Below are 27,703 nucleotides of genomic sequence, written 5' to 3' on the forward strand. Positions count from 1 at the left end.
TTCTATTTTCTCCGTATGACAATTTATTTGTTCAATCTGAATTTAATCTAGTGATTAGCTGACTGAAGTATGATGCTGCACGGGGCGGAATAAATTGATTTCTCATGAAAATATATTCGCATTTTTTCGTTACATTGATTTGGATTCAAAATCGGCGCTCACACGGCGTTTTGCCTGCCTTCGGGCGAGAGCGCCAGATGTTTGCCGTGGGACACCGCGGGAGGCGCTGTCGGCGTAGCACAGTCGCGTATGCCAGTTGCCGGCTGTCAAGTATTGGGCGACGTGTCTGAAATTTTTCAGTGGTGGCATGTTTCGTGATAATTTGTGAGTATTTGCCGTGAATACCGCTGAAAAGGGCTACTAAAGATGAGTCGTCCAAAGATTATGAGCCGCCAGACAGCGGGATACACCAGTTTGATCACCTTCGCGGTGTTGTTTCTGGCCTGGGTGTCGGGCTTTTCATCTCGCCTCTTCGCCGTTATTCGCTTCGAGAGCATCATCCATGAGTTCGATCCCTGGTGAGTAGGAGCCCCAGACTGGCCCTGTGGCCACTTGCGGGGCGCTGGAGTGACCGGTGTGTGCTTGCAGGTTCAATTACCGCGCCACGGCATACATGGTGCAGCATGGATTCTACAAGTTCCTCAACTGGTTCGACGAGCGCGCCTGGTATCCGCTGGGGCGCATTGTGGGCGGCACAGTGTATCCGGGCCTCATGATCACGTCCGGCAGCATCCACTGGCTGCTGCACCTGCTGCACATCCCCATCCACATCCGCGACATTTGCGTGTTCCTCGCGCCCGTCTTCAGCGGCCTCACGGCCATCTCCACGTACTTGCTGACGAAGGAGCTGTGGTCCGCGGGCGCGGGCCTGTTCGCCGCCAGCTTCATCGCCATCGTGCCCGGCTACATCAGCCGCAGCGTGGCGGGCAGCTACGACAACGAGGGCATCGCCATCTTCGCCCTGCAATTCACCTACTATCTCTGGGTGAAGTCCGTGAAGACGGGCTCGGTGTTCTGGGCGTCCATGGCCGCCCTCTCCTACTTCTACATGGTATCCGCCTGGGGTGGGTACGTGTTCATCATCAATCTCATCCCGCTCCACGTGTTCGTGCTGCTTATCATGGGACGCTACTCGCCGCGCCTCTTCACCAGCTACACCACCTTCTACATCCTCGGCCTCCTCCTCTCCATGCAAATCCCCTTCGTGGGCTTCCAGCCCATCCGCACCAGTGAGCACATGGCGGCCTCGGGGGTGTTTGTCCTCCTGATCGCCGTCGCCGTGCTGCGACACATGCAGACGGTGCTGACGAAGCAGGAGTTCCGCCGCGTCTTCATCATCGGCGGCCTCTCAGCCGCCGGCCTGGTGTTCCTCGCCGTGGTCATTCTCACAATCTCAGGCGTCGTGGCGCCGTGGAGTGGACGCTTCTACTCACTCTGGGACACCGGCTATGCCAAGATTCACATCCCCATCATCGCCTCCGTGTCGGAGCATCAGCCCACCACGTGGTTCTCCTTCTTCTTCGATCTCCACATCCTCGTGTGCACATTCCCCGTGGGACTATGGTACTGCATCAAGCGCATCAACGACGAACTCGTCTTTGTCGTGCTCTACGCCATCAGCGCCGTCTACTTCGCCGGCGTGATGGTTCGTCTCATGCTCACGCTCACGCCAGTCGTGTGCATCCTCAGCGGCGTGGCATTCTCCGGTGAGTCTTCCTCAGCCATTTCCCTCTGTGATAGCGATTAAAATAATGCTTCTCGAGTGTTATTGACGCTGATTTTACACTTGCAATTTGTTCTGAATGAATATTTGCCGGTTGAGGTCAATGACTTTGTCTGTGACAATAATAATATTGAGACATTTTATGTATACTTTTTATTGCCACAAGAAGAAATAACAGTTGATTAAACTACTTGATGACATAAAAACTTACGATGACTGAATTGAAAAAGAAATTTAACGTTAATATCGCTGCGAAATGTGTTAAATTTACCTCAAAACACCTCCTAATCGTTCATTAGAGTGCGAATATTGCTCTGCAATAATTATTTTGTGGACATTCCAGTTAATTTTATTGGTATTTAATAAAATTTTTGAATTAAATATTGTAAAATAAATAGGAAAACTGAAAATATTCCTTTCCAAAGTCGATTTTTAACATTCGAGCTCTAGAAAATCAAATTTCATGAACTTGTTGAAGTTTTCAAGTGAAAAATTAAAAGATATGACAAATATTATATTCATTCACCGTCTAAGAAGGTGTTTTATGCCTTTGATTGAAGTTTGAGATGATTTTCTTAGAAAAAATGTACAATTTTTCATAGTTTCCACCGCAAAACAGGTAGAAAAGTTCATAAACTTTCGTCTATCTTCAGGTTTGTTAGAAGTGTTCCTCAAGGACGACAACGCTCCGTCTAATGCTTCTGGCAATGGTGAGGAGAGTGAGGAGCCCGTGGAGAGGAAGAACATGTACGACAAGGCGGGAAAGCTGAAGCACAGGCCAAAGCATGAGGCCACGACGCACGACGCCTCCAGCTCCGGCGGCAATGGCATGGGATCGAATCTCAAGAGTGTTGTAATTGTGGCAGTTCTCATGATACTGATGATGTTCGCTGTGCACTGCACGTGGGTCACGAGCAACGCTTACTCCAGTCCATCAATTGTGCTGGCATTCTACAATAGCGCCGATGGGACACGAAATATCCTGGATGACTTCCGCGAGGCGTACTATTGGCTGTCGCAGAACACTGCTGATGATGCGCGCGTGATGTCGTGGTGGGATTATGGCTACCAAATAGCGGGCATGGCGAATCGGACGACGCTGGTGGACAACAATACGTGGAATAATAGTCACATTGCACTCGTGGGCAAGGCGATGTCGTCGCCTGAGGACAAGGCCTATGACATCATGACGTCCCTCGACGTGGATTACGTGCTGGTGATATTTGGCGGTGTGATTGGCTACTCTGGTGACGATATCAACAAGTTTCTGTGGATGGTGAGGATTGCCGAGGGTGAACATCCGAAGGACATTCGCGAGAGTGACTTCTTCACGGATCGCGGGGAGTTCCGGGTGGATGCTGAGGGTGCGCCAGCCTTGCTCAACTGTCTCATGTACAAACTCAGTTACTACAGATTCGGCGAACTCAAGCTTGACTACAGGTGAGAGCGCAAGAGAGAAAGACACGAAGTGATTAATGGGCGTTTGCTGACTGCAAATGTGTCTCTGTTTTCAGAGGAACTGCAGGATATGATCGCACACGCAATTCCGTAATTGGCAATAAAGATTTCGAGCTGACGTATCTGGAGGAGGCGTACACGTCTGAGCACTGGCTTGTGCGTATTTATCGTGTGAAGAAGCCCCATGAGTTCAACCGGCCCAATTTGAAGGAGGACGATAGAGTGTTTCCAGCCAGCGATTATGTGTCACGAAAGGTAATTGCGGAAATGCATGTTATCACCATTTTTCTGCCTTTCGCTTCGTGCGCCAAATAACTGGGCTAATGACTAACCCGGCGAGGTATAAAGGCTGAAAGAAAAGCAGCTAATTTAGCTGAAATGTGCTAAGTCGAAGTATTTATTGAGGAAACGCAGCTCAATTTTCTTAGCAATGTTCCGAAACACGTTTTAGGTGAAGACTGCTTCACATTAACTCACAACGAATGAATTCAATTGCATCTCAGGATGCACTTTTAGGACTTCACGTTCTCTAGATGAACTGAAGATGAAGACAGTGGCCAGAACGCCGCTGTTCTTTGTCTTGGACGCGCCAAGTGACTCCCCGGCATTGTCGAATAGCCCAAAATGGGATTTTCCGTAGATTCTAGAAAGGAAAAAGAGTTCTTGGCAAAAAAAATCTTGGCTTCCAAATGCCTTAAGAAAACTTCACTTAATCGGAGAGCAAAAGGGTTAAAAATGTCTGCGTCAAAATTGCGCTTTTGCGCATTCTTTATCCAGAGCTGAAAAGAGTAAAATTGAGCGATTTCCGCGATTTTCTTTCCATTAAGAAACATTCACAACAAATGGTCGACTTCAAACTAAAGTCAATTGACAGTCGTTAGACTGTCACACGACAGCTCGCCACCCGAAATTTACTCTTTTTTCACACTAAATTTTGACTTTTTCACACACTTCAACAATCCTAACATGATTAATGAAACTTATCTGCGCATTTTTCCACGAAAAAAAAACCGAAGGAAACACTGTTTTTCCTGTTTCCACAACACAGCGACAGAAAGCAAAGAAATTAGCTGAGATTTTAGCATTTTGTGTTCACTGGGAAATTGTCGTGCACTTTCTCTCATGGATGTTTCTTTGCAGACTTCAAAGAGGAGAAAAGGCTTCATCAAGAACCGACCGACCGTGGTGAAGGGCAAGAGAAATGTTGGCCCGAAGTGAGGTGATGTACAACCGTTTTTTTCTATCAATCCACTTTTGCAGTGTCAATATTCAATGATAAAGGAGAAGAAGAAGAAGAAAAAATAGATTTTACAGTGAAAACACAAAAGGAAGAGAGAAAGATAACGAACGGCGAGGAATACATGAAAAAAAGAAGAACATAACAAACACATAAAAATCTGCTAACCAGAATGCCAATAATGAATTTGAGGAAAAGAAGATGAAGTAAGAAAAAAAAACAAGAAGAAGCATAAAATTGGTTTGGTGGAAATGAAGTTAAATGATAAATAATACGATAAATATTTTCATGTGGCCTTAAAAGTGTCCAGTCAACTTTTTTTTTGGTTTTAACTCAGATTCAGAAAGAGGCAAATTGGGGAGACGGCGAAGTGATTGTGAAGGAAAAATTGGTCGAAGAGGAGTGCATAAGTCTCCGATGAATTTTCCAATTAGTAGAAAAAAACACTAGGACGGATATAATAAAGTAAAATGAAAATTGTAGAAACAATTGAAACATTCATGATTATTTGTACAATTAATTCGTGTGATGAACTCTTTTTCTTTTTCTTTTAAATAAATGTAATTCAGATTTCAAGAACATTCGTTCGCAGCACTTTGCAATTGATTAAACTGTTTTTGAGAAAGAAAAGAAATTTTCTTTATTTTTCCGTGAAATGGAAGAGAAAATTATTAGCAAGTTTTAATTTTTCCGCCACAAAAAAAAACTGATTTTTGATTTTGTTGAAATTTAATGTAATTTATATGTATAAAATAATATTTTTCTTATTATGTATACATATGAAAAAAAAACTGAAAAATATGAGTTTTGGGAAATAAAATATGAATGAAAAGTTGGATGTGAAAAATTGTGGTTTTCTTTCGGATTTCGCTTGAGTTTGTGAAATAGAATTAATGTTTCATAAAAGCAAGTTTTATTTGTTCATATATCAAAAGATTACACAAAAAATAGCTATATTTCCCTCTGTTCATCGTAGTTTTATAAAATCTAAAATAAATTGAAAAAATTGCGTGGAAAGTAAAAAAAAAAATAATTTAAATAATTTAAGTAACATAAACTCTGAATGCTTTTAGCAATTTGTATTTAAAGAGATAAAAAAGAGACGACAAAATAACTAAAAAAAAAGATTTCGGCAGACAAAAATTTTCAGAGACAAAGATAAAAGCAAGAAATCAGTCTTTTTCATGCCAAACAATTTTTTTTTGCATTTCCTATTCCTTACGACGCGTGACAATAACATAAAAAGTAAGAATGTCTTTTCTATACATGTTCTAAATTTGCCTATCTACAATTTTTATAGAATTTGCTCTTATCAGCAATATTATGGCCATTCTTGCTGGACTTTTCCTATAGATCGGTCGACGAGTCGGCTTCGTGCGTGAGCAAATACGCCCTCCGCTTGAGCACCTCGTCGTGAAAGCGAATGAGGACATTCTTGATGTCCATCGAGGCAGTTTGTCCGCGCTGCAGAGCCGATCGTGAGTCTGAAAAGGCCTTCTCCACCTGACCGCACTCCAGCAGAGCCTTCGCCCTCAGATGAAATCCCTCGTAGCTCTCCGAGTTCATCTCAATTGCCTGCGTCGCTAAATCTATCGCCTCTGCAATATTCTGCAAATTGAGCACAAATACAATCAGTCAAATGATAAGAAACACTGCGCAGTGAAGCCAACAATGTCACTCACATTCATTTTTCTGTTGCATCGCGAGTGATTTAGCAGAAAGTTGATCTTGAGCTGATTGAAAGTCGAACTGTGCTCTGAGTTGTCAACTGGGAACTTTTTCAGCGCATACTGATATCTGTGCGAGGCTTCCTGAAGGCGATTCTTCCTGTACAGTGTGTTTCCATCCTCCAGTAATTTATTCAGCAGTAGAAGCCTGGAAAAATGCATATTTTCCTTAATGAAATTGCTGTATTGATTTACAGAAGGCAAAAGTCTTGCGATTTTAGACCTTTAACTTTGTGATTATTCAATCATTTCTTGATTTTCATATAAATTTCCAAACTATAGGTATGCTTTCCAAGCTTGATAAGCTAATCAAAACTTTACTCTCGCGCTCAAATTTCCTCTTTTCCTGGCCAGGAAGTCCATAAAGTGTAAAAATACGTAAAAATAGAAAGAAAATTATGAGAAAAATGTGATATTATGGCGTCCCCCACGCCGACTTTGCTGTCCTCTGGCGGCGATATGTGGGAAAAATCATCAAATATTTTAATTTCAATGAAATATCCAGAATATACTTAAATATAATTTATTTTATTTAAGCATTTTGCCCGAAAATATTCAAATTTTGATTTTTACTATACAAAAGATTAATCAATAATTAAATATTTGATTGAAACCATTAGGATTCCTCAAAAATCGCCTTGTGATTTGCCCCTTGAATTTAAAGCTTTATCAGCCAGAAACCAGAAAAACAAACAAGATATTTGTATTTTATCATAAATATTCTGTTAATTTTAAAAGCGAACTTATTGAAATTCAAGTGAGATTGATAAAGTCTTCAACCGTAAAAAGTGCGGAGAAATCAAATATTTGCATATCCAATTAGGGGAAACTAAAGAATATTAAATTGAAGATAAAATTGTACACAGAGTTGGGAAAATACCCGTGAATGGAAAACAGACAAAACAAAGCATAAAACGCGTGCGATTGTGCTATTTTTGGCTAAATTACTTTTACAAGAGCAGACAAAGAACATGTTAAATTCGATCTGGTTTTCCCAAAAACGACACTTTCCGGCTTCTTCAGACACTATAAATTTTCTCATTACACCTCAGAGTGAGACAAAGCAATAGAAATCGTCTTATCTCAAAGTAGTCTGGAACCAGTTAGTGATAAGGGAAGTATCTGGCTACAAGGGGAGATATTGTGACATATTTTTCTAGGTTATTTGACTGATTTTACTTACTAAACTTAACTTACTTTACTAAACCGAAGCGATTTTTAGTTAAAAATTTTTAAAAAAAAAGAGAATTTATTCTTAATTGAAGGATTATGATCAAGAAAAAGACGCAAAAGTCCAATTTAGCGGAAGAAGATCATGAAAACGTGGGTTCTTAAGTTGTCCGTTAATTTCCAGTTAAATTTCAGTCGGATTTTAGTTACGTTTCAGTTATTAGTTGATTTTAGTTATTTTATAAACAATTCATGAATTCTGAAGTCCTAGGAAGTGTCAAGGTACAGATCTTAGCTAGGTATATTATCTTTCCCTTGTCTGGGCAGAAACTTACATTATCTCCGGCTTTCCCGATGACATTGCCCACGTCGTTGGGCCCAATTTGGCCCCTCTCTTGAGGAAGACTTGCACTATTTGCACATTCCGGCACGCAATTGCTCTGTCCAGAGGTCTCATGCCATTCACGTCCACGTGCTCGATCTGAGATCCGCGATCCAGCAGCATCTGCACGAGCGCCCCCGATCCCTGGTATGCCGCGAGATCCAGAGGCGTTCTGCCCGTTTTGTCTGTGTGGTGAATGTTGGCGAACTTCTCGATCAGATAAGTGGCAGTCTGCTGATGACCACGCAGGCATGACCAGCTCAGAGCCGTGAGACCTTCATTGTCTGTCTTCTCCAGATTCACTCCTGCAAAGAAAGCAATGATGGTGTGATTCTGAAGTCAGCGAGACGGAACCACTGCAATATAGACTTACCTCGATCCACCAGCACTTCGATCACATCCACATTGGCTTCCTGTGCAGCGACAATGACGGCCGTCTTGCCATCTCCATCCGCATCCTCCAGGTTGACGTTGTATTGCAAGAGGCGCTCAATGACGCCTCGGTGATTGTCCTTGGCGGCCACCAGGAGAGCGGACAGATTCTTCCGATTGCGAGCCTCGCAGGAGGCGCCACGGACTAGAAGGGTCGTGACAGTGTCCACGCATCCACACTTGGCCGCTCCAGTCAGGGCCGTTTCGCCCGTGATGCTGTCCTCGCCGTCGATCTGCACATCAGCTGAGTCGAGGAGCTCCTCTACGATGTCCGTGGAGCCCTGAGACGAGGCAGCCACGAGTGCTTGCTGCGTGGCTTGAAGGAGGCTCACGTCGCTGAAGCCATCGCGAGCAATCCAGTCGCATGCCAGCAAGTACTTCACCACATTCAGCTTCCCGGCTCGCGCGGCGTGGACTAAGGCACACCGGCCGGAGGTGTCTGTGTGCCCAAGAGCGCTCCCGGCGGCCACTAACTGCCGCACAACGTCGCAGTGTCCCTTGGCAGCGGCCAGGATGAGTGGCGTATTGCCCTGACTGTTGCACTTCTCCACATCAGCGCCGAACTCCAGCAGCAGATTCACCATTGACACGATTCCCTCGGATGCGGCGATGCAGAGGAGAGGTGCGTTGCCCACGAAGTCAGTGACGAAGTCTGGCGAGGCGCCGGCGAGCAGGAGCAGCCGGGAAACCTTGATGTTCGGACTGTAGACGTTGCGCAGTGTGCAGAGTGAGGAGGAGATGCAGTCAGTCACGGACGAAACCCAGTAGGCTTGCAGATCACGCGGGAGGAGAGCGTGACTGCTGTTGCGATAGATGTGCGCCTTGAGGATGTGGTGGCCCAGCTCCAGAGCCAGTTCACCATCCAGAGGAGCATGAAGACGCGACAGGCGGAAGGCAATGGCAGCGTGGCCGAGGCGGAAGTCGCAGAGGAACTTCACGCTCTCGTTGGAGTCGCGTCTGATGAGCCACTCCCGGAGAGCCGGATGGAAGAACATGTAGGTGTTGTCCAGGCGCTTTATCAGCAGATCCGAGAGCTCATTGAAGCTCTCCACAAAGTCCTGCCACGTGAGCGGACTGTTGGCGTGCAGAGCATTGATGGAGTAGAAGATCTCCACTTGCGTGAGTGGATAGAGCGTGGCGAGGCAGATGTTGAGGATGCTGGAGACTCTCTCATACTTGGCCACCGTGGGAAATTTCAGGTTGAACCTGAGCAGGAAGATCTGCGCCAGAGACACGGGCAGGACTTTGTAGCTCGAGGATTTGATCACCAAGTGGCCGCACTCGATCAGATCCAGCGTGAGCTTCACGAACAGGAATGATCCCTTGGCGAGGGAAATCAGATACTGTATGAACTTGCTCTGGTTGCTCATGATGCCCTCCTTTCCGCCCGGATGGATGTTATTCACGATACTGTTGCTGGTCTTCATCCTGAATGTGCAGTACTCGAAGATATCCTTCTGCGTGGCGTCATTGGATATGTCGAGCGAGAGACGCGTGAGCGGCAGCATCTTGACAAACTCCATCATCTGCGTGCGCACAGTGGCCACGACTTTGAGCCAGGGCGGAAAGTGGGCCACCATCTTGGCCAGGAAGGACGACAGCGTGTCCCCGTGATCGGGTCTGTGGTACTCAGCCTCGCAGAGAGCGTCAATGAGGATGACACAGTTCTTGGCCGTGATGTTGCCTGATCGCCTGAGGCTGATGAGAGGCTCCAGAATGCCCATCTTGAGTGCCCTTTCTGGATCCGCGATGCACTCTTTCACGCTGAGAATGTTCTGCAGGTGCGACTCGCTGAGCAGGTACTCGCGGTATGCGGACAATTGCGGCGCCTGGCACAGCTGCGCCGCCAGCGAGTGCACAAAGTCCGGCACCAGACACGTTAAATTGTTGTCCGCCTGGCAGAAGTGATACGCCACGATGTACGACGAGAGGGCCTTAATGCGCTCATTCACCACGTTCGCTTGGCAGTAGATGCCCTCAGTGTCTTTCGCCCCGGCGCCGTGCCGCCGCCCGAAGCACGAGTGCTCCACGAGTTGCAGCAGCACAGCTGTCTTGCCCGTGCCCGGGCTGCCCTGCAGCAGAATGCCCTGCGAGTCGGTCTGATTGAGAATATTGGAGATGTCTCGCATCAGCCACTGACGGCCCACGAAGAGCGGCTCCTGCTCCTGCACGGGAACCTCAAAGAACAGCGGTTTCAGCGTCAATTGCTGCATCTGTCTGTACTGTGCGAAGCGGATCTTCGGATCCACAGGACCCTTGAGAGCTCCCGATCGTGCAGATCGTCTGATGGGAACGCGGCGATTCTTGAAGATCGTCAAATCCTCCACCTGCCCAGCTTGCGATGCTGCAAAGAAACAACCCTTGTCCAGTCAATCAACCCCAATTAGGCAAATGCAAGTCTTCCTTACTCGTCACGGAGTGTCTGCGCGTCACTGGACTCAGAGAGCTGTTGCTCTGCTCCGAGATGGACATCGACATGAGCGAGCCAATTGAGTTGGAGCCCGCAATGTAGGCTCCAGAGTCCTGCAGAGCGCGCGACATGTCGGCGTCTGAGGATCCAGTCAGAGTCGACACGGGACTCGTGTTGCTGGACACGAGGGATGTGCATGACTGGAGTGGCTGCTTTATGGCACTTTCAGCACTACTTCGAAAGGGATTGTCCAGAAAGAAGCCCAATCTTGTCTGCAGTTCATCTTTCAACTTTCCCGGCATGTGATATGACTTCTCCTTCGGCACCTCCACATCCTCATCTGCAGAGAGACAATGCGGCCATCAAAGGACAATAATCACACATGTATTTAAAAGTCTTTTAGTATATTGAATTCAAAAAAAAAAAACACTCTGAAGAAAAATTATTGTCTCAAGCAAAAATTACTCGGCCAGGGATTCGGCTCATTACCATATTTTTAAAATTCATCAAGAAAAAAGAGCATTTAAGTCCATGAGGTTCACCGTGAGAAGATTGGTTTACGGCAATTATTGATATTTTCAAAAGCAAAAGACTCAAAATCATTTCAAGTATAGCTTTTGCAACACTTGCAGCGACATTTTCACCAATGGAAAGAGGAGGTCTTGATAAACTTTCCCTTCCAGCTTTATAGCCTCCAACGATATTGTATTCAAATTTTTTGGGATGGAAAAATAAGCACAAATAATTTCACATTTTTCTTCTTGTCTGTCTCTCTAAAAGTAAAAGTTGTACTTTAATATTGAAATTGAGATGGAAAATAAAATGATGGTGATAATTAATTATAGCGTGATATTTACACCAATAATAATAATACAAATTGGGAATACATTTTTACATAATAACATCAAGGCTGACTTCATTATATGTTAATGGTCGTGTAATTGAAGGCATTTTAATTTTGGGCAATTGAAAATTAAATACTTAATTCGTGTTACATCGCGAGGAAAAGGGAGAAGGGGAGATTTGCAGTGTCACAATTTTGCTTTCAACACTATATTTACCAACATTAGCATTATGATAAGGTTTTCTCAGTGGCTTATCTTTGGGTGTTTGGCAATTTTGTGCTTAAAATGAATCTCAAATGTGATTTTTTGACTAATTTCTGCTAATTTTCTTTGATAAAATCATCGATATATTGAGTGCATAATAAAAATCAAGTTGAGTAAATTGAGCAAATAATCTCATAAACGCTACATGTTTACCAATTTATGTTAATTCCATCTGCAAAAAAATAATTGGTCAACGAAACCACATCATTATTATGCAAGCAATTCGAAAAAGAGCAACACAAAATCCTTAAACTGCTGGTATAATCACATCCATGCAAGACAGGGAAAACGAAGAAAAGGAAATTTCCATGAGTAATAATGCATAAAAAAAAGTCTGGCGAAATGAAAATGTGCATTACGAAAACACGAGAAACGAAAAAAGGGGTGAAAAACTGGCCATTGGCCAAAGAGAAGACTTCCATGCCTGCCAATTGATTGAGCCCAATGTTGTCTGATGAGGCTTGAGCAGTCCACAGCGACTTAATCTTGCCAATGCCCGAGACAAGTGACGACAAGTGGCCAGCATATGAAGATGCTGAGCCAGATGAGCTCAACCTAGAAGACTTATCAGCACCATCTTTGCAGGTCGCCTTGCGATGCCTCACCGTGACCACGGAGTCCGATTGAGTGGATGCGCAGAGTGACGATGAACCTTCATTTCGCATTCGATCATTCTCTCCTTAATCGCAAACAGCACAAGAGCATATCCTTACCTGATCTATCGCCGGCATTCTCCGCGGCTGCGGCCGCCGAGGCGATCCGTCGATGGCTACCAAAGGGACTGCGCAGGTTCTTCGTGTTGAAGATCTTTCTACGATTCTGCGGAGGAGTGGCGCATAGGCGGGATGTTAAGTCGTCTGCCCTCTTGAGAGCCGGATGGTTCAAGTGTTTCATCTGATCTTGCTTCAAATCTTTCCGATTAATCTGCAACACAAATGCGGGGAAATGAATGTGTAGGAATCGCATTTCTGTGCAGAGACGAAGTGAAATTACAAAATTAAATTCAGACATGATATTTCACTCTAAGTGAGCATCAAAAACGCTCCATTTTCGCCGAGAATGTTATAATTTTCACATTCAAACGGTAGATTTAAGAATTTCCATCGAAATATCTCACAAAAATGTCCACCTTTGAAGACACTTTTGAGCCCAAAATTCGCCAAGATAAATTCTAAATGGCTTTTTCTCACGAAACCGTTCTGTGTTCAGTCTTTTCTTAATTCACCCTTTTTTTTAAAGATAGAGAATGAAAGAAACTTTAGGAATAAAATGCAGACAAAGAAGCACATTCTGGCATCCAGAATGGATGAAAAACTTCAAAATGCGAATTCAAACAGTGAGAATGTATAGAATTTATGAAGGAACCCAATGATTAAAAGCTGAATTTATCCACAAATGTTCATCTTGTGCCTCAAGAATTTATACACAGACGATCTGTGTGGATGTAAACTATGAAATTCACTTGATTCAACCAAGGGGGAAATAATATTCTCCATTCTTGCGTCACTTAATAATAACTGTACAGTTTTGGTGCAGAAATCTTCAACACTTCAGACACTTCTGACTGTCTTTTAGTGCGTTTTCCATCACTTTTTAGACTCTTACCAAATTGTGAGGTTATGAATCCGGCTTTTGGGCTCATTTTAATACTTTCTTATCAGGAAATGAGTAAATATTGTGAATATCTCAATGTTTTTTAATAAATAAATAGTTTTAATTTACCACTTTGAAGCTAAAACCGTGAAAATAACTAAGCAAACAGACAGTTTTGAGGTTAGGATTCACTTTAAGACCTTTTCTTAACCCTAATGAAGTCTTTTCTGAACACAAATGCTCAATTCTGTCAAGAAAAAGAGAAATTTTTCCAGATTTAACACAAATATGATGTTTTAAGAGGTTTTTAATTGTTAGAATCGGTTTTAAATCAATCACATAACCTGGAAAAGTAAAAACTTTGATTTTTCTAAGCAAAATAACTTGGAAAATGCCTAAATTTCTTGCTACACAAGTTTTTGCAATGTCAATTTTCGAAATATTTTACCACTTCCAATTCCTGACAATTCCGCAAAAGCTGTACATCACTTCCGACCATAATATCTGCCCCTTGGACTGAACCTTAGTTTCCCAGGGAATTTTTCTTCTGCCTCCCGAACCGAAACATTTTATTGGGACTAATTAATGGATGCAATTATAAATGCTTGTAATAAGTCTGTTCGCGCACAAATGTGAAGGTGAAATATGTGTAGTAAAATTATATGTTTGGTTGGAAGGTTTTGGGTAAGAATTGAGTGAAGATTAAAAGAAACAGCTTCATCATTCTGCTTTTTTCGGGTGTTAATTTCTCCGAGTCTGAGCAGCAAAAATGCATTCATTTGCGTCTTGTGGTCATGTGGCTTCATTAAAATGGTGCTTAACAGAAAAATGAAGAAACCAATTATGGGTGAGTGCGTACAAAAGCTCATCATCCGCAGACGAAAGAAATGTCTTGAGACGAAATTTTTTAATCAAATCGATACGTGTCGAAATTGACGAAAGTGTGTATATGGAAGCCTGAACCGATGACGAGTTCCTCGGCAGGCCAGCATAAAAGTGCATTCTCAATATAGAACAGGTAGTTATACAACATTGACTGATGGATTTCTCTGCGCTGCTCATCATGACCGTGCGACGCCGAAGCATGGCGCAAAGGGAAGACATAAAAGTTTTACTTGGAATTGTAACAATCCTTCTAAATCTCTCGTGAACTTTAATCGTGGGGAAACTTGTTCTCAGACCGTTGATGAGTCATCCCATATAAGATATATATAAAGAATAAGAAGATGGATACAAGAAAGCTAACCCGTTTTGCGTCAAAACAACCATACATTCTTTCCATGTATTCGGCACTTTAGCTCAGTGGAGAAGATAACATAATATGCAGTTTTTACCCGCTCGCGCACGGCATTTTTTTATATATGGATATATATGCACATATATAGGTTGTACTGGGAAGAGAGATCACCTAAAGAAACACTATACACCGCAAACATAATCCATTCTTTGTTCCACACGCTTCGCCTTTTCAACTTCTCATTCCTCTGTCTTCATATAAAAATCAGATTAACAATACTAATAACAATCGCAAAGAGGGATTTTCAATACACATTGCTTCAGGCCTCAAGGGATGCTCTCTTGCTGCCCTGTTGTTTTCTTCCTGCACGAGAAGATGCCTTGAGAATTCCGAAGCCGATGCCTTTTCCCAATTGTCTTCTGAATAAGTACAATGTCTTGTCACTGATTCTGCTCTCTCAAATAAACTCTAATTAGAATTCCATTTGATCGTCGAAATCTTCGCAAAAAGCACAATTTCACACAATTGACACGTGAAGCTAATGGTCTGAAATTTTCCATTAATCTTCCCCCATTAATAAGTAATTATCATGCCGAGTTTGAAAACATTCGGACTAATCATTGATCCGTTTGTGAGGGCCTGAGTAACATTTGAATTCTTGCCAGTTAAGATATGTTTTTAATGTCTTCAGGATTATGATTATTTTCCAAGTAAAATTTGCAAAACAATCAAAATTTGAATATTTTCAGGCAGAATATTAAAATAAATAAAATTATATTTAAATATTTTGAGGATATTTCATTAAAATTTAAATATTTTATGATTTTCTCCACATATTGCCGCCAGAGGGCAGCAAAGTTGGCGTGGGGGACGCCAAAATATTGCATTTTAGCATAATTTCCTTTTCAACGATTTGTTCAGTTGTTTTAAGCGAATTTCGTCGTGTTTTCTACTAAGATCTATTAGGAATTGTTCCCTAAAGTCCCTCTAGTCCTTTTTAATATCACTACGAAAAGATTTCATGAGTCTACAACCATACGAACTATACGTAAGCCCTAATAAGACTCTATTAAAGTGTGAAGGTACACGAAAAACTTCCATAACTTCAAACCTTGATTAGGAATGATCCAGAAAATGTTGAAGTGAAATTGATAAATTACAATAAAGCGCACATTATGTACAGCGAGTGGAAAAAAGTAAACAGCAAGAGAGGAAGTTATACAATAATTGCGTCCAAACAAGTGATAAGGTTCATTGATTTCACGTCGTGTAAATATTTGATGAGGCATTAGGGCTGAGAAATCACATTTCGTGATACTCTTCCGTTGATGAATGGTTTGTCTGATCAATGATTGATATTCTCGGTGGTTATTTAAGATGAATTTTCAGTGATCAAAAAATTGTAAATCGATTCACACATGAGCGCGAGAACTAGAGAGAAATTAATGATGTACACATCTTAACACTTGATACATGTCCTCGCGCTCTTGAGCTATAAGTGGGCATTATCGTGAATGCAAAAGCTCAGCGGATGGAGGAAGATTCATCGAGCCACCATTAGCGAGTGTTTTATTGTACACTCTTTGGTGAATGACACGGAATAATGATGTGCGTGAAGCCCCCAATAAAATATATATTGCAAACAATTAAGTGTCGTATAAGTGAAATTACCTGCAGCAATTGCGAGACCGAACTGAATCTCGACTTGAGCAGCTCGCTGCCTCGCTGTGCAACACTTGACCCTGGAGATGTTTGCAAATCACTTTCCTGAATATGGCAGCCGCCATTAGTAGATAATTTACCTGTTTCGAAGGTTGAAATTTAAATAATTAATTGTCAGATATGAGAAATATTGAGTGTTTTTTCAGCAATCACACTTACTATTGCCAGATGCCTCGGCGGATGGGAACGACTTCTGGTCGGCGATACAACTGGGACACTGTTCATTTTTGAACATGCACGAGTAGCAGCGCTCATGACCACAGGTATCAATTAATTTCCGCTTTTTGCCTTTGTCAAATGGCATCTGACAACTTGGACATGTATCGCCATCGCTGCTGGTCGTCTCACTTTCTAGCAATCTCCGAATTGATTGTAAATCTGAAAAGACAACATTACACAGTTTTCTTTTACTCATTTGTACACCGCGCGCTGCTAAGCAAACAAACAAACAGACAAACTTCTGTCGCGGCAATCAATATATATATATATATATATATATATATATACATATTGTACCCAAAGTATGATGAATAGGGAATTTACTTTCTGAGACACAGAATAATGCAATGCGAATGGGCGGCGAGTAATCAATATGTGAACCACTTCGCCTTAATTGCCAATCGAGGGGTTGCTAATATGGATTTTTCATGCTTCACCATCTTGCATCTCCGCTGCATCGCGATTTAGATCTTAGAAAGTATGCTTAGAAGTGTGGAAAATGAATGAAAAAATATATTGTAGGTGTCAAATTGTCTCGTTGGGAGAAGTTTTGGGTCTAAGGTTAGATTTTAGAGCATTGAGAGAATTATTTCAACCAGATTTGAGATAATTTACAGAGAAAAGCAATGTAAGTACTTAAGAAATATAAATAAATCTGTTTTTAAACACATAAATTAGAAGATCTTGTGAGAAAAATGTATTTTGTGAGCAAAAAAAAGAAATTTAAGAAAGTAAAATTAGGAGATTTTTCCGGTTTTTCACTTGTTTTCATCGTAAAACCTGCATAAAACCGTAAATATCCGATTGAACATCAAATATTAAAATAATATTGTCTATTCATTTGTGTTTGCAAGCTTTTTAGCTGAGAAATTCGCTTTTTACTCTTTGAAAAATTGTACACAATCATTTCATAAATGCATTTTTGTAAAGATAACAAGATAAAATATCATTTTCTATTAAATGCAACGCGATGAACCGAAGAAAAAACCTTTTGGAATCTGAATTTGCATCTCGAGCCAAAAGTGACACTGCATCCCCAATATTAGCAGCCCCTTGTTGTCAATCAATTAACTGGAGAAGAACATGGATAGTATTTTAGAAATCCTGCTGTATCGCCGTGTTTTCGCCAAAAATTTGCATTTACTATCAAAATGGATCCAGAATCTGCTGATCTAATCAATTTTTTGGGACGAAAAAAAAGAAATTAGCAGTTCGTTGATCAGAACGAGTATTCAAATTTCACCACTTTCCATTGAAATTTATTCTTCCTCTCCATAATTTAATGCTCACGCTTCTTCATCACCCAATAACCTTCAAATTCGAGCCATCGTCGTCTGAGCATTGCGTGTAGCAAAATATTGAGCAGTTTTCGAGCGGGAACAAAAAAAGTCTTGAGAGGTTTTACTGAATGAAAATGATGTCAAATTTGCATAAATGCCATTTGATGTTCAATCAGTGGAATTAATTGACCAAATACGCAATTTGCAGAAGAGAAAAGACGCGTCAAATCCACAACCCAACCCCACAAGACAAATACTTTTATCTCCACTATTGAAACGGAAAATATTCCCCAAGCTTGTTTGCTGTTGACTCACTTTTTTTTGCACAAGAATATTGAGTGCAAATCTGGCATAAAATGTTGGCTCAATCTGGCCGTTGTAGATGTCTGACATCACAATTTATTCATGGATTCGATATCTAGGAGACTCGTTATTATCTTATTAAAATTTACTGCATTTCACATATAGTGAATTTTACTCAATGATATTCGACCTCTTGCGATTTATAAAATTGCAACCAAAGCCCACGTTTCGCACCACATTTTCATTCATTCCAACCAGACTACATATGTATTGATATGTGAGTAAGCAAGAGATATGTACTTATAACCTGCAAACGTTGCCGTGTGACGCAAATTATGCACAAAAGTGGGTGTACCTACTTCGAGCTCATGTAAGAGAACTTCTTTTGCCGCCTCATAAGAAAGTGTCGGATGAAAACTACCTGCTCCATCCGTACAATTGCCATTAGGCTTCGTGGAAAGAAAACATTATATTGCCTCTATCGCCATTTCAAGACAATTTTCCACATCCAACAATTATTACTCAATTAAGCTTAATTAAACTTTCACGCGTTTATCTCCCAGAAGAGTATGCATATTGACTGATCGTATAATAATAGAAGATCCCGCTGATATAAAAAGAATTAAACATGTTTAAATAAGGTATGTGGAACAGAGTGAGTGCAATAAATTTAGAAATAATAGAATAAGGGATCGTTGCCGCTTTAATTTCATAACATTTTAAATAAGCTCCCAATGTTATGAATTCGTAAAATTGCATTTCAAGTTTAAGGTTCCCTGCAATACTTCTGTAAAAATCCACTTAAAATCTCTGTTTTTTCGACTATAACCTCAAAAATATCACTACGAGATCTTAAAAAACTTCATTGGCAAGCATTCTAGATGATAAAGTCATCTTTAATGAGCTACCAATGAACTTTAAATTATTGATTTACCGTCAAAATCGCGCGAAAAGTGATCTAAATAAATATTTTTCAAGTACGCAACACTCTTTTCGAGGTTATGTTCAACTTCATTACTATTTGCAGTGTTTTATAGCATCAAAGAATGGGAATATCGATGTCTATTGCATTCTTTCAATGACTAGCAGTCTTGATGACTTTAGCGCAAGAATTGATGTGCTAGAATACGAAATATTCACTAAATCCGTCCGTGATTCGTTACATAACCTAAAAAAGGAGTGTTTCTTCGTACAATTCAAAGGAAAGTCAAAGAATTGGGATGATTAGTCTGTAAAAGAAGCATGCAGGAAAGGAAGATTGAAAGTTTTTGAACACTTTTCCCTCTTGCTGAGCTGTACACCACTTCTGTCTGTATTATCTCCCCCTGGTCAAGGAGAACTATCAAAGAATTGACCTTTTAACAGCTAAAGATCGTATTAAATAGACATCTAACTTGGCTTTGCACTGAAGTTATGAAAGCAGTAAAATTGCATAGCCAATTCGTATCCTTTACGAAATCTGTGAAGTTGCAACGACTCCTTAATCTCAGATTTGCAAACAGTCTTCTGTAACTAAATATACTTTCAATGCCAAAAGTCCACGACAAGCGTTCCAGAGCGGTGAATAAAGGGGAATGATTTGCGCCAAAGTGATAATGAAAATTTTTCTAAAATTGTGTCATTTACACTTTTTTTGCTGTTTGCTCACTTTTCGCTTCCACACCATAAAGCATGTTAAATAAGTTAATAAATAATCTTATCAGTAGACATTCTATGTTCTTCAGTTGGTGCCAGAAAGCGGCGCCTCGTCTTTTATCTTATCGCCTCCATTTTGGTCTATTTAATTGCTCGCAAAGATTAAAAGTCTGTTTATTAATAGGAAATCCATTACATTCACACACGCAATTGATATTAAACCGACAATGCAGTGACGGCTGAGGAATTTCTGACCGATAGGAGTGGAAATGTGGAATTTTGTTCGGTCTTTTTCCAGAAATCAAAAGTATATATTGGCCATTTTACATTTCACACAACAGACACGTGGTATAATTTATTTAATGATTGTCATCATTGCCATATTGTCAGCTTTATTATTATTTGTTGATCTACAAACATCTTTTCTAGCGTCTTCCTCGAAGCTGCGCGATAAAGTCCGCCATAAAATTACACTAAAATATCAATCTCAATGAGTTTTACGGCGCGATTTGTATGGTATCACTGCCCACTTGACTATATATGACTTCATCGAATGCAATGATGTCACTTGGTGGATTTCGCATTGAATTTATCTCAAGAGTGGTCAATTGAATTTCATTGTAAAATTCATTCACGAAGGCGAGGCTACTCAATTGCGCAATTGTACTTTCTCATTCACTCATTGAATCATCTACGAAATTATGAATGTACCCAAATATCCACTATATACTCTTCAATGTAGACCTCCAGCAATTTTGTCAATATTTGTCACAGTGCCCACATGAAATTGGGGGAAAGCGTATGAATGAAGTGCATGGAAGAAAAAGTCAAGAATCCATACGAGGAGTGAATAAAATATTGCACGCCACGGAATTTGAATATTTGATTGTACAAAAAAAAATGGGAAGCAATACTTTTCTATTTGTTCCTTTCTCTTTCATCCTCATCTTCATTGAGAAAAATGAGTGAAAAGCAAATAATTTCACCAGTTGTTTTGTCTCAAATTCACCATCAGTGTTTTACAGTAGAGAAAAAAGTAGGTTTATTGCCACTCAAGTATAGAAAATTTCTTTCTTTTCATTTTCCTTCCAAAATATTCACTTTTATCATACATATTACTTGACAAAGTGAAGGTGTACATATTCCAGCCAGTAAATTGCTGTGGAACAGTGGAATAATCTCACATTCATTTAGTAGAAACGTGTGAATAAATAAGAAAGTCTAACTTACGGTATCATCATGATCTTGAATAAACGCATTTACCTAACAATTACCGGAACCGCGTTAAATAAAAATACAAGACAAACAAGCGACAGAACGGTAGTGCGATGGGCAAGAGGAGAGACCGAGAGATGACTGCCTTAAGGAATGGTAGTGCATCAAAGGCGACAGTGTTGCATGAACTACAATTTCCAGAAAGTCCATTGACTTCTTGGCTTAGACTTGTCTTGAGCACACAAAGCCTTCCACAACCTTTTGCCATGTACCCGTACAAGAACACAGCACTTCTTCGGGCCCCCAGAGACGCGTTTCTACGCCATGTAGATATCACTATGTGTGTACATATTGAGGCGGGAAATTACAACAATAATGCACCACAAATAAATCATACCTCACATTTCACTCTTATGTTATTTATGGTGAATCCCATTGTGCCGTTTGGCGCTGCATTCGTGCATCTTATTCTCAAGGTGGAGTACATAACTCACATACCTATTTCACTCCTGTCACACACACACACACACAGCCATTGCGCTCAGGTTTATTGCTACAAATCATCAGGTGCATCCCGGAGATGAAAATGTGCCCATCAAGATGCTGTGATAGAGTGGCTTTTCTAAAATTTGCAACTTTAAGCCATCCGAAGTAACCCACCGAACAACATGCCTCTTTTCAGCCTCCGCCAATAAATCCATTATTTACGCATCATCAATAATTTTGCCATTTCACACAAGAAGGAGAAAGGCCCAGAGAATATCGATATCCATAATTTTTTGGGAGAGAATTTGAATTGGTAATTTCGAAATTTGATACTTTTAAATCAATAAACGTTTTACATATGTTTCTTAAGTGGATCTCTTCATTCGTGTTTACTTCAAGTCAACCTGTTTCTGTTTCTGAGAGATGATGTTTGTGGAAGCCAATCTTTGTCTATTAATCTAATTTTGCTAAGACAAATCAAAGGGGAAAGTCACTAGTTGATTTTTTGAGGGTTTCTTATGGTCTCAATGGAAAAGAAAATCTAAATTTGATGAAGAAAAAATCTTAAATTACCTATTGTTTTCCAAGTAAAATTGCAAAATTAATAAAAATCTATTTGGGGGGTTATTATCTACATCTTTGTAAAATATTGTGAGGATTTCAGATCACTCTTTGTTGGTCTTTTGGCCACATGTGTAGAGCATTTCAGGGGATACATTTTCCCCATACATGCAGAAGTGATATTTCTTCTCTAAAATGGTCTAAAATCAAGACAAGTTCTTTTAAACGTACAATAGATAGTAATTAATTTCACACACACATTGTGAATATAACATTATAATTCGATGGACTTTAGAAAACACGTCGTGCACAAAATGCGAGCAGACATTTTCCCTCCTTTTGCAGAGATAAAGAATGAAAGAGTACTCTTGAGTGAGAAAACGTGATATATAATATTTGGAATGGATTTATGATTGCACATTATTCGTATGTTTGGTATAAAAATGTACATATGCCGAATGGATTATCTCACAAGTGTTAAATGGCATCACTGAAGGTACAGTAATTTGCTGGAATATTGCCTTTTCCGTAGCGAACGTGCCTCATCCAGTCGAAAATCCCAGATAGAACGCCGAATGGGCAATAAATAATGCGGATAAGAACTTTGCCATCTGCATAAAGTGCATGGCAATAGCATTTAACGATTTATGGAATTCACGGTTCAATGACTATATCATAAAATTCGTTGAATATAATTACTCGTCAATGCAATATTCCTCTCACAATTTTGCAAATGATGCCTGACTTTGATGATGGAGAATGCACAGAAGAATGTACAGAAGAGAATTGTTTTTTCCATAAAACAAACAATTTTATCGATCAGAAAGTCACAAGCTTTAATGGATGTCTATAAATTTTTTCCACTCGTTGAGTTTAATCAACATTCTCAGGATGACAAATTAATAAGTGCATAAATCGAAATTAACCTTTAAGTATTATACTGTAAGTCGAGCTGCAGTGCAAAATTGGCGGTAATGTATTAAAAATTTCACAATATAAATTAATTATCTCAAATACAACGGCGCACGATTGAATTATTGTAAAGTGCAAAATTATCTCGTTTTAAAGCCACACTTTGGCTCAATCTGTGTACTTTGTGAACTTCTTTTCATCCGCTGTGCAGTTGCAAAAGATTGCTATTTAAAACCATATTATTAACTATCTGCAGTTACTCACTTATTTGGTTACTTCATCGAAATCTACCTACAAGCGTGTCCACTCTCTTTACCCAGATCGATGCGAAAAAGTCTTTTCCTACGATCAGACACCACGACTCCGAGTGCCTCTATCTTATATATTTACGAGTTCAATGAAAATCTCGCGCGGACTTTGAGTAGGTGGAACCAGATCGGGATATATATTGCTAGTTTCCATTGAGAAATTGGCAGAAATCTCGACAGTCTGTCTCATTGCACGCAAAGACTCTTTAGCACTCGCCACGGGAGTCTAATTTAATTACCACAGGTAGCAAATAGCCCACACAACTGTGTCGGCTGAGAAGGAGAAAATCACAATAAAAATATGTGAATTACAGGAAACTTGCCAAAATGCAATTTCACCGTGTCACAAAGGCGGCATCATTCAACCGCTAATGACCCGACACTTAAGGTGAAATCTCAGCCAAATCACATTATGCATACGCCGTATTTAATAGCTAAAATGCTTAATTGCTTTCAGTAACAATAATCGACACCAACCAATTAAGTCGTGAACACGCACACGTCGTCTGAAATACATCAGTGGAAAACTTGACTTCTTTTCACTGCTCAAATACATACAAAAACAGTGTCAAAGTAGTAATCTTAGACCCGAAACAGCAAAAATACAAATAGTTTGTCTTTAGGTGGATCAACATATTTATGTAGAAAGAATAATAAAAGATATATTATTAATTCGAGTGTCGAATATTTGCATTGCAAAAGCTTCTGTAGCAAAAAATTTAAGCAAGTTCTTACTTTTGTAGGTTATGTGATTGATTTAAACCCGATTTTAACCATTAAAAACCTCTTAAAATCATCATATTTGTGTTAAATCTGGGAAATTTATCTTTTTCTTGACAGAATTGAGCATTTTTGTTCAAAAAGAACTTCACATTCGAGTTTTTTGACCTTAAACATCTTGAGACGATAAAAAACTGAATTTGACCGTGACAAGTAAGAAATTAGCGAAATTAGTATAAAAAAAAGAGCTGAAAGAGTCTAAAAAGTGTTAGAAAATGCTTTCAAACGCGTTCAGAAGTGTCTAAAGTCTTAAAGATTTCTGTACAGCGACTGTAAAAGTGTACAGAATAAAGGCATATTATCTCCTCCTTGGCTGATTACTTTGTCATAATAACAGAAATATACTTTTTATGTATATCCAATGTATACAAGGAATATGAGAAAAACCAGTGAATAGGCAAATTCATAGTGTTCCACAAAAAGAACAACTTTTTCGCTGTTTTAGCACCTTCGCTGCTCGAGAGATTGTAAAATAGTTGTTAATTATAATTGGGTGAGTACGTATGTATGTGCGTAATCTCGCAGAGCCAACCAGTCTGCGGAGTTTTGAGCATAAAATTTATTACTTTTCATATTTCAAAATGTTTTCATTGATAATAATTTGCAAAACAGTTATGCAAATAAAATCAGTTGTAAGATGAAATAAATCACATGAATTTAAAGAGCTATAAGAGGGTCACTTTGAGATACCTTTTCACTCGACACATCCTTCATGCCAACACACATAAACTGCTGCCAATAAGTGGTCAATTATATTTTAATATGTGCATTATTATGTTTAACACACATTGCACAGAAGTTGAGATATGCTTAGAATGGAGCAGTGAAGAGGCACATATTTGATTAGATTAATTATCTCACTCTTCAGATTGTGTAGAATATCGTGGCATGAAAAGAAAATCATTCACCTCTGGTCAACCCCCAACTCTGGAGGAATCACTCGAAAAGAAAAGAAAAAACTAAGTGGCATAGAATGCAACAGGCTGTCGGTGTTGCTCTTCACAAAGTGTTTTCTCCTCATCTTTTCTCCAATTCAGAGTGTATCTGTGTTTTTTTCTGGACCTTCTCGTGAAGAGGAACAAGTGAAGAAACCTTTTTTCAGGGTCCATCATGGGCAAGTTCGCTTCTTAGATGCTCTCACGGCAATTCATAAAGAGAATTCCGAGAAAAACAAAGACCCTGTATTCCTCTGAAGCGCCTCCCTCCTTCGTATATGCAAACGTGAAGAAATTTGACACGAAAAGGTCATAGTCGATTGCACTGGTAGAGGAAATAGTTCTCTCTGTCTCTCTCCCAGCATTTTGTCCATAATCAAGGGGCAGATATTATGGTCAGAAGTGGTGTACAGCTTTTGTGGTAAAATATATAGAATATTTGCATTGCAAAAGCTTCAGTTTCAATAAATTGAAGGATTTTCTATATGATTTTACTTAGATAAATAAATTTTATTGCTTTTCTAGGTTATGTGATTGATTTAAAACAGATTCAGTTGATTTAATAGCCCTCAAAATCGTCAAATTTTTGTTTAAGCTGAGGTTATTTCTCTTTTTCTCCACAGAATTGAGCATCTTTGATCGAAGAATCTTCAAATTTATTGGGAAAAAAGCTTAAATGTCAACAATAACCTCAAAAATGTAACTTAAATTTTTTTTGTGCTTTAAAATGGCGAATTCAACCTAATTATTTAGTGGAAATATTGTGATATTCTCTATATTTACTCATTGCCTGGTTTTATTAAGCTTTAAATAAGTCCAAAAAGGATTTTTTAAGTCCAATTCATAACCTAACAATTTAGTCAAGCATTTTCTGAAGACAAAACTTAGATTACATTGTGATAAGTCAGAATTAAGTCTGAAAAGCGATGAAAAATGCTTTTAAAGACGTTCGAAAGTGGTGTACAGATTTGCGGTGTATTATCTCCCCCTTGTCCATAATAATGAGACCTTTGTATACAACTCAGTGAACTCCTACACTTGAACTGTTTCACTAATTGATATTACAATAATATCAGCCGGCAGTAGGTTGATAATATACTGAGAAGGTATTTTTCCTCTTCGGCCAACTGGATTTTTGTACATATGGAGATAAATATGTACAAAAAAGTTGCCGTAAAGAGACACAAACGTGGGCGTTTTGCATGATGTCTTGAAATTTTAATGAATGAACATAATACATACTTCTCTGTGGGATTTTAGAATAGCGTCTATTGGCAATTTATAGGTATTAAAACTTTTTTTATAGCCACAATAATATCTCCTTAATTTCCTCAGTTTAATCGCGCATTGGACACCTGTACGAAGTGACTGAATATCGGCAAAGGATCTCCCTTTTCATGCCACAATAACTTTGCCACTTTCCCACGGACCAGTTTGTTGTTTCGTGGAACAACAGTGAAATTTGGGGCCAGTCTCACCTAAAACACTGTAGCTCAGACCACTCGCTGGTCTTAGAAGACTCTCCTGTTTTCCCTTCTCGCCGCACTTCTCCTTCGTAATTGGCATCTTCACAAACGTGTTCCAAACTTATAGCATTCACGCTGTCTTGGGTGTTTCACACGAGCAAGTTGTGCATTTGAAGAACTTGTGAAAACTGTGCACTACCTGGAATTCACTTCTGTTTTCGCCCTATTCCAATTGGCATTTGCCAAATGCCAGATGCCAAGTGTTCTGTATCTATTCTTGCACATTTGAGGTGTACTTTTACTCTCGCAGCAGTTTTTTTTCTCCACTGAGAATATACTTTGCAGCGCGTCACATATGCAAATTCACTGTATTCATTATTTTTCTGCAGCACATCACACAAAAATGAGTCGACTAAAGTTAGTACCTGCTCAACTTGTTCTTTATGCTCATCGATGTACACCTTATGCCAACCATTACAAAGGTGCACAAGAGTATATTTGCATATTCCTCTCACTCCTAATACATATTTTTCCTCAATTCACAGGATATTGTAATATGCAACTCAATTAAAACTCACCGTTCACCACTCGCGATATTAAAAGTCGAACCATCTGCATATATTTTTCATCAAAAATTATACTTGTATGTGTCTTAACATCGGCTTGGGATAAGAAAATGCAATTCTGACTCTCTTCGTGATCAAGTGTCCGACCAGTTTTTAGCAAAACTCACAGTGTAGTAGCAATATTCAATTACTTAACGAAGCGTACATACATATTGCAACATGTTTGTCTTGTCAAGAGACCCTCACGACATACACTTTTATCTGTTCATGCAAAGAAAAAACTCCACGAAAGTATCAATCCAAAATAATTGCACAGCGCAGTTCTTGTTCACAATTTCATTCTTCTCATCTTCACTTGCTCAACTCCTCATTGTTAACAATGTAATCCATTTAGGTCTGAATCTCACATATGTGTCAAATATAATTTAATTCAATTCAATAAGTGAATTAAGCAGATAAGGAACTTCCTATTTTCGTAGAGACACACATCTCGATTCCACTGAGAAATACGCCGAGATACGAATATCAATTACACTCAATTGTTGATATATGTACAACAAATTAATCAGTTCACTTTGTGAAATTATTTCCTTATCGCTGCTTCAGCGACACGGCACAGAAATCATTGCTCCGTGAAATGATAAGCTTCCCGTCAGACACGTCAATATTTCCGTGATATTCCTCGAAATCCGTCTGTTTTTTTTTTATTCGTACGGAAATCGGGACTAAACACTCACAGAGTTCACACAACAAGTGTCTGATCTTCACGGCTGAGAGGCGAGTGAGTAAATAAAATATATTAATGCCTTTTGTATCGCGCAGGAGCTCACAAGAGTG

The 27,703-nt window shown here is 39.9% G+C and overlaps 2 protein-coding genes across 2 annotated transcripts; one reads left to right on the forward strand and one right to left on the reverse strand.

Annotated features, from left to right (window-relative positions):
• Positions 1–288: 288 nt before the first annotated feature.
• On the forward strand, positions 289–4,487 carry LOC132257334 (dolichyl-diphosphooligosaccharide--protein glycosyltransferase subunit STT3B). Its single transcript, XM_059754195.1, has 5 exons — positions 289–518; positions 589–1,706; positions 2,377–3,163; positions 3,238–3,436; positions 4,322–4,487. The coding sequence occupies exons 1-5, from the start codon at positions 367–369 to the stop codon at positions 4,397–4,399; spliced, it is 2,334 nt and encodes a 777-aa protein (XP_059610178.1). The 5' UTR covers positions 289–366; the 3' UTR covers positions 4,400–4,487.
• Positions 4,488–4,613: 126 nt separating this feature from the next.
• On the reverse strand, positions 4,614–27,703 carry LOC132257332 (protein TANC2). Its single transcript, XM_059754194.1, has 9 exons — positions 26,313–27,703; positions 16,360–16,578; positions 16,150–16,280; positions 12,362–12,572; positions 10,538–10,879; positions 8,071–10,473; positions 7,651–8,002; positions 6,101–6,293; positions 4,614–6,026 (listed from the first exon to the last, which is right to left on the reverse strand). Exons 1-9 carry the CDS (start codon positions 26,398–26,400, stop codon positions 5,766–5,768), a joined length of 4,200 nt encoding a protein of 1,399 aa, XP_059610177.1. The 5' UTR covers positions 26,401–27,703; the 3' UTR covers positions 4,614–5,765.

The sequence above is a fragment of the Phlebotomus argentipes genome, unplaced genomic scaffold (genome assembly GCF_947086385.1).
Source record: "Phlebotomus argentipes unplaced genomic scaffold, Phlebotomus argentipes genome assembly scaffold_4, whole genome shotgun sequence".
NCBI lineage: Eukaryota > Metazoa > Arthropoda > Insecta > Diptera > Psychodidae > Phlebotomus > Phlebotomus argentipes.

Coding starts and splice junctions, on each gene's coding strand:
- LOC132257332 (XM_059754194.1), bottom strand. CDS start 26,400: ATGCCAATTACGAAGGAGAAGTGCGGCGAGAAGGGAAAACAGGAGAGT. Junction 10,880..12,361: donor GAATGCCGGCGATAGATCAG/GTAAGGATATGC, acceptor GTCTCTCTGCAG/ATGAGGATGTGGAGGTGCCG. Junction 6,027..6,100: donor GATGCAACAGAAAAATGAAT/GTGAGTGACATT, acceptor CTCAATTTGCAG/AATATTGCAGAGGCGATAGA.
- LOC132257334 (XM_059754195.1), top strand. CDS start 367: ATGAGTCGTCCAAAGATTATGAGCCGCCAGACAGCGGGATACACCAGT. Junction 519..588: donor ATCCATGAGTTCGATCCCTG/GTGAGTAGGAGC, acceptor GTGTGCTTGCAG/GTTCAATTACCGCGCCACGG. Junction 3,164..3,237: donor GAACTCAAGCTTGACTACAG/GTGAGAGCGCAA, acceptor CTCTGTTTTCAG/AGGAACTGCAGGATATGATC.